Consider the following 7500-nt stretch of genomic DNA (forward strand, 5'->3'; position numbering starts at 1 on the left):
AGACATGGTAACGATACAATTTCATATGTCTCCACCCATTCCCGGGTAAGCTGGACATAAATGTGATATCTAACTCTTGGCACTTGGTTCAGATTACTTCCGTGCCTTCTTCGTACACAGGTAAAACCGAGTGAACGTCTATGTACAGATTGTATAAACTGGTTAAATACATAATTTCAGTGTACACCAGAAAAGGAAAGCAGGAACCAAACACTAACCATTGATATAATGTTTTAAAGGTCAACACCAGTTATCAAAACTCAATGTACGTAAAATCGAACGTCATTGGTCTCTTGTTTAGTTACGGATCTCACCATTCACATAGTGTTAAGAAAAATGGACAGTGAAATAACTACATCGAGATAAAAGTATCAGCATCAAGGAATCAGTTTGTTATGAAGACGTGAATCATCTAAAATATATTCCCGAAATAACAAACACCAAGTTCGTTTTATGAACCCCATAGCACATTACATAAGATCTACAGTATATATAAGAGTTACGGAACATTATGTAAGTTACACTATACTTTATATAAGGCCACTGTAAAAAAGCACTTTACATGAGACCCACGATATATAGAACAGCTCCGATAACACATTGTATACTACCGACAAAAAACCATAATACAAACCGACAATACATTATACAAGATACACAATTACTCTCCAGTATCAAGTAAAGGTTCACTGCCACTACATTACTGCAAGAAATTTTCAGACAAAAAAATCTGAGTATCCGCGAAACTTATAACATCATATCTGTGGCCCAAATATAAATTAATAGTTTGCAAAAACTAACAAAAGATAATATGCTAGAATTGGAGGAACATGAAAGCTATACCTGTACTTTACATTGGTACTGGTCGAAAAGGATCGTTTTCGAAACTAACTTCCAACGTTAGAGACATTAGCCCTGGATGAAGGAGGTGATATTTCAGCTCTCCTCTACCTGAGAATTAATCTGTGATGTCTATACTACGTTTACTTTAGAGACGTATAGACTTTCTTACAGACTTTCTTAATGGTACTACCTTGCTTTATAACATAATTGTTTCAAATTTTGGAGGTGGTTAGTCGATTATATCGGCTCAAGTACTTCACTACTATTTTTGTTATCGACCCGAAAGGATGAAAGACAATGTTAACTTTGGCGGTAGTTGAGCTAATAAGCCAGGCGACAGCTAATATGAACTTCGTCTGGCGAACTAACGATTCTACCACCTCGTCACCACATCCGACCTCGTAGTAAACTTGGGAATTTCAGAATTTTCTGATCTATAAAACATTCCATTGATGAGAAGTACAGATCAGTGCCTAAAGAATATTGTTTGATACGTCCCAATCTTTCCAAATAAAAGTTATTCGGTTTATAAATGTGTTTAGATGATAGTAAAATCACAAAAACTTACCAGAGTCGCTATCATCATCGTCCACACTATGCGATACCTTTCTACAGCACTTCGGGTTGAGGGAACACATTTTACCAGACACTGACACAAGCAAAGCACCGTTTGGTAACACTAGCTTTACCTTAGCGGTTTTTCCTAATATCTACAAACAAAATTAATATATAAAATTTGTGATGAAAGGGTAAAAATAAAGCAGCAAATTATTTAAATGAAGTCAAATACTCAAGAAAATCCCAGGCCAAATTAAAAGAAAAAATACCCCTCTTTTTACACAATTAATGGACTGTTGTGTAATTTGACTTATATTTTGTCGTATTACTACTCTTTGACATTAATTTGAATAATCGCATGTGTAAACCTCAAAATTGTAATCTAAGAACATTCTTATCGTATTTCAAGATGATAAAAATTACATGCCGCTTTGGTTTTAGTTGATATATTTAACGAAAATTATATATATAACATAGTCCTATCTGTGTCACAAATGTTTGATCCTGAAGCGAAGAAACAATCAATATAATTTTGAATCTGCTTTTCTTTAAAATTCTTGCAGTAGATAAAGCAAGTTTTGGAGAGTAAGCATGATAAGCGTAAACTTCCATATTTAGGCCATAATCTGTTCCTGAGTTATTTGAGACACATGCGGCCTTGCTTTATCGTGTAAGAGAAACAACATTTTGCAGCTGGCTAATGATCTGCGAATTCTTGTGCAATGCTTTAAACTTCTCCATATTATTTGTTTTGTCTTGGCTTAACACACCATGATAGTCGATAACCTTCCTTACCCACCAAATAGAGCATAACTATTTTTGCGCAGAAGCAAGGACTGGAGATGTATTTTTTCTTTGGATGTTCACTATATGATATGGTTATAGGGAATCCACTTTCCATCACTTGTGATATTTCTACCTAGGTATGGTTCCGTAGGAAGTTTACTCTTCAATGAGGAGCAGAAGCTTACTCTTGAATTAAGCTGAGAATCTATCAGATAATGAGAAACCCTTGACTTAGTGTAGGCACGTTCCTTTGTGAAAGTGTTTTATCGTAGAAGAAAGTTTTACTAATTCTTGTGCAGATTGCTTTGGATTTCCCTCAACTATCATTTTTAGAATATCAATATCGACAAATATGTCATTCAGATCGAGAATAATCTGCGACGGAATATTTTCCCGAACTATCGTGACATATTCAGAGAATTACGGGTCTATTCCATATGCAAAATGAATATTTCTTGCCACTTCCATTGCTGAAGAGCTCTTTGAATTACTAAAGTGTACAGTATCTTATCTAAATTCATTAAAAAATGGTAAGATCAAAACGAATTTAACAGCTATGGTACATAAAGCAATCTGCCGAGAAACAAAAATTATAAGAATTAGATTTAATATTTATTTTACTGAAGACTATTGAAAAAGTAACTTTAATGTGATCGTGTTAAAAATGTGACAGGCTTTAATACACACACACTCACACACATGTACTACATAAGTGGGAAGTTCCATCTGTGGGTGTGCTTGTGGAGTTGTTAGCTAACTCCCTCCTACATCGCTTTATCGATTTTGATGAACCTTGTCACGTGAGTAGAACTCATGTCTGGAAACGTGATGGCATACTCAGATTGTTGAAAAATCCATAATAGAGCCCTTGGAAGGGATCCTTATATATATTTAATATATTTCATTTTAACAATCAAGGAAAATACCCCATTCGCCCAAATTTAAGAGCCAAGGGAAAAAACCCATTAATTTTCCTAAATCATTGGTATAAATCAAATTGAGTATGCTTATTTCTTAGTATTTGAACTATTAGAGTTATTATCGCAATTCATCCAGTACAACTCTTTAACAAATAAATAGTATTTTCCTAAACAATAGATCCACTTATTTCGGTTAGTGACATATATATATATATATATATATGTAGGTCCCGGGTTGATTCGGGGTTAACCACAGTAAGTAAGGTACTCAATACATAGCAGAGTAAAATTAATTTATTATATAGAAGGAGCTTCTACAGGACTAGTACTGTTTCATTCAAGAGAAATCTTCAGGAAGCTATTTAACAAGAATTGTATTAGCATTTATACATTTAGGCAGGTTTAAGGAGTGGTGGTGGGGGACTTTTTTGGGGGTAGGCATAGCGCAAAATACATACTTGGGGGAGTGGTCAAGGAGTCAGTGGAAGTTAGATGAAAGAATAGATAAATAAAAAAAAAAAATAAAAAAATAAAATAAAAAAAAAAAAAATAATAAAAAAATAAAAAAATAAAAAAATAAAAAAATAAAAAAATATATATAAAAATATATATAAAAAAATATATATAAAAAAAGGGGGGATAGAGTTATAGGTAAATAAGGAGATTCTCACTTATACCTATACACATATGTATACGTATCTACACACACATATATACACATATATATATACATATATATATATATATATATATACACATACACATACACACATATACATACATATCTACATACACACATACATACACCCGCCCACATATACAAATTTATACACATGCACATGCATATACCTGTCTACACATACACACACGTATATATGCATACACTCACTCCCATGCATGCACGCATACGCACATGTATATATATACCCACGACCACACATACATATATACACAGAAAAATATATATTCATACGCACATACACTCATGCACACACAACACACCTAGTTCCCTATATACACATATTTACACCTATATATACATACACCCACATACACATATGTACATATATATATATATATATATACATATACACGCATACATATATATACATGTGTGCACATACATACATATACACACATACATACACATACACATACACATGTGTACCTATACATACCTACACATACACACATACATACATATATATATATATATATATATATATATATACAATCCAATACAGGCCCATTCCCTAATTTTAATTTTATTATCTTCATTTATTACTTTTGTTATCTTGATCGCTAGAGCTAAGGATCCTGGCTATGGCAGCATGTCCATTTTGTGTCTACTAGAAGGCAAGTACTCATTCCCGCACGCACACTCATTAGCACGTACATTCACCATTCGTAACTCATACACATACACGTACGCACGCGTTATATTCATACATACAAACATCTACATACGTTCACGTATATACACATACGTACTCGTACCTACAGATTCGTGTCTACACTTTAGGAGGCTAGTCTATACATATGTATAGACTAGCCTCCTAAAGTGTAGACACGAATCTGTAGGTACGAGTACGTATGTGTATATACGTGAACGTATGTAGATGTTTGTATGTATGAATATAACGCGTGCGTACGTGTATGTGTATGAGTGTACGAATGGGTGAATGTACGTGCTAATGAGTGTGCGTGCGGGAATGAGTACTTGCCTTCTAGTAGACAGACAAATGGACATGCTGCCATAGCCAGGATCCTTAGCTCTAGCGATCAAAGATAACAAAAGTAATAAATGAAGATAATAAAATTAAAATTAGGGAATGGGCCTGTATTGGATTGTTGTATATATATATATATATATATATATATATATGTATGTATGTGTGTATGTGTAGGTATGTATAGGTACACATGTGTATGGTATGTGTATTATGTGTGTGTATATGTATGGTGTGCACACATGTATATATATGTATGCGTGTATATGTATATATATATATATATATATGTACATATGTGTATGTGGGGTGTATGTATATATAGGTGTAAATATGTGTATATAGGGAACTAGGTGTGTTGTGTGTGCGATGAGTGTATGTGCGTATGAATATATATTTTCTGTGTATATATGTATGTGTGGTCGTGGGTATATATATACATGTGCGTATGCGTGCATGCATGGGGAGTGAGTGTATGCATATATACGTGTGTGTATGTGTAGACAGGTATATGCATGTGCATGGTATAAATTTGTATATGTGGGCGGGTGGATTGGTGTGTATGTAGATATGTATGTATATGTGTGTATGTGTATGTGTATATATATATATATATATATATGTATATATATATGTGTATATATGTGTGTGTAGATACGTATACATATGGTGTAGGTATAAGTGAGAATCTCCTTATTACCTTAAACTCTATCCCCCCTTTTTTTTATATATATTTTTTATATATATATTTTTTATATATTTTTTTTTTTTTTATTTTTTTATTTTTTTATTTTTATTATTTTTTTATTTTTTATTATTTTTTATTTTTTTTTTTTTATTTATCTATTCTTTCATCTAACTTACCACTGACTCCTTGACCACTCCCCCAAGTATGATATTTTGCGCTATGCCTACCCCCAAAAAAGTCCCCCACCACCACTCCTTTAAACCTGCCTAAATGTATAAATGCTAATACAATTCTTGTTAAATAGCTTCCTGAAGATTTCTCTTGAATGAAACAGTACTAGTCCTGTAAAGCTCCTCTATATAATAAATAAATATATATATATTATATATATATATGTAGGTCCCGGGTTGATTCGGGGTTAACCACAGTAAGTAAGGTACTCAATACATAGCAGAGTAAAATTAATTATTATATAGAAGGAGCTTCTACAGGACTAGTACTGTTTCATTCAAGAGAAAGAATTTCAGGAAGCTATTTAACAAGAATTGTATTAGCATTTATACATTTAGGCAGGTTTAAAGGAGTGGTGGTGGGGGACTTTTGGGGGTAGGCATAGCGCAAAATATCATACTTGGGGGAGTGGTCAAGGAGTCAGTGGTAAGTTAGATGAAAGAATAGATAAATAAAAAAATAAAAAAATAAATAAATAAAAAAATAAAATAAAAAAATAAAAAAATAAAAAATAAAAAAAAATATAAAAAAAATAAATAAAAAAAAATATATATATAAAAAAAAAATAACAAAATAAAAAAATAAAAAAATAAATAAAATAAAAAAAAAAAATAAAAATAAAAAATAAAAAATAATAAATAAAATAAAATAAAAAAAAATATAAAAAAATATAATAAAAAAATAAAAATAAAAAAATATATAAAAAATATATATATATAAAAATATATATATAAAAAAAGGGGGAATAGAGTTATAGGTAAATAAGGAGATTCTCACTTATACCTATACACATATGTATTACGTATCTACACACAACATATATATATATATATATATATATATATACCTATATATACATATATATATATAGATATACACACACACACACATACATATACACATATACATGTATACATACGCAATACTGATACACATATATACACATACACACACACACAGACAGATGCATATACATACATATATATATAAATTACATATCTATATAAATACATACATAATACACATATACACACACATATATATATATACACATGCATATACATATACAGGTAAATACACATACATACACACACACGCGCACACATACATATACACACACACATATATACAAATACAACATACACACATACACACACACCACTATATACAACAGTACACATATACATATATATATATCAACAAGGGAGGGTAAAGTTAATTAGTTATTAATCAATTTCATCAAGTGTTCAGTATGTAAAGGGACCATTTATTAGAGTTTAGAAAACAAAGTTAGAGGGAAAAAATTCTCTAAGTAGTGGAAGAGGCTAAAAAAACTTTATTGGCTGCTATTTCTAGAAAGTTAGTATGTGGCAAAGTAATTTATTTTATTTTACTAAGCCCTAATTATATAATATTTTATACATACATACACATACATAAAAACACATACATTTACACATACATATGCATATATATAAACATATACATACAAACACATATACGCATATACACACACACACACATACAAGCACATACATATATATATATATATATACATATATATATATATATATATGCAAATATATATACATATATATTTTTTTTTTTTTTTTTTTTTTTTTTACATGCATACATACACACACACACACATAATACATGCGTATATTCCTACTGTACCCATGCATTTCTATACATATATACATACATACGATACACATATACAAGCGTGCACATATAATATGTG

At 30.9% G+C, this 7500-nt stretch overlaps 1 protein-coding gene across 3 annotated transcripts in view; it reads right to left on the minus strand.

Moving 5' to 3' along the window:
• Positions 1–1378: 1378 nt before the first annotated feature.
• LOC115227696 (E3 ubiquitin-protein ligase MIB2-like) overlaps positions 1379–7500 on the minus strand; it is a 30216-nt gene continuing 24094 nt past the window's right edge. For 2 of the 3 annotated variants that reach the window (XM_036498706.1, XM_036498705.1), the window contains exon 8: positions 1380–1553. In XM_036498706.1, coding sequence (XP_036354599.1) covers positions 1398–1553 — 156 coding nt within the window. In that variant the 3' untranslated portion in view covers positions 1380–1397. Of the gene's footprint in view, positions 1554–7500 lie in introns of all 3 variants that reach the window. The other variant, XM_029798447.2, reaches the window with a different exon arrangement.

The sequence above is a fragment of the Octopus sinensis genome, unplaced genomic scaffold (assembly GCF_006345805.1).
Source record: "Octopus sinensis unplaced genomic scaffold, ASM634580v1 Contig06928, whole genome shotgun sequence".
Classification (NCBI taxonomy): domain Eukaryota; kingdom Metazoa; phylum Mollusca; class Cephalopoda; order Octopoda; family Octopodidae; genus Octopus; species Octopus sinensis.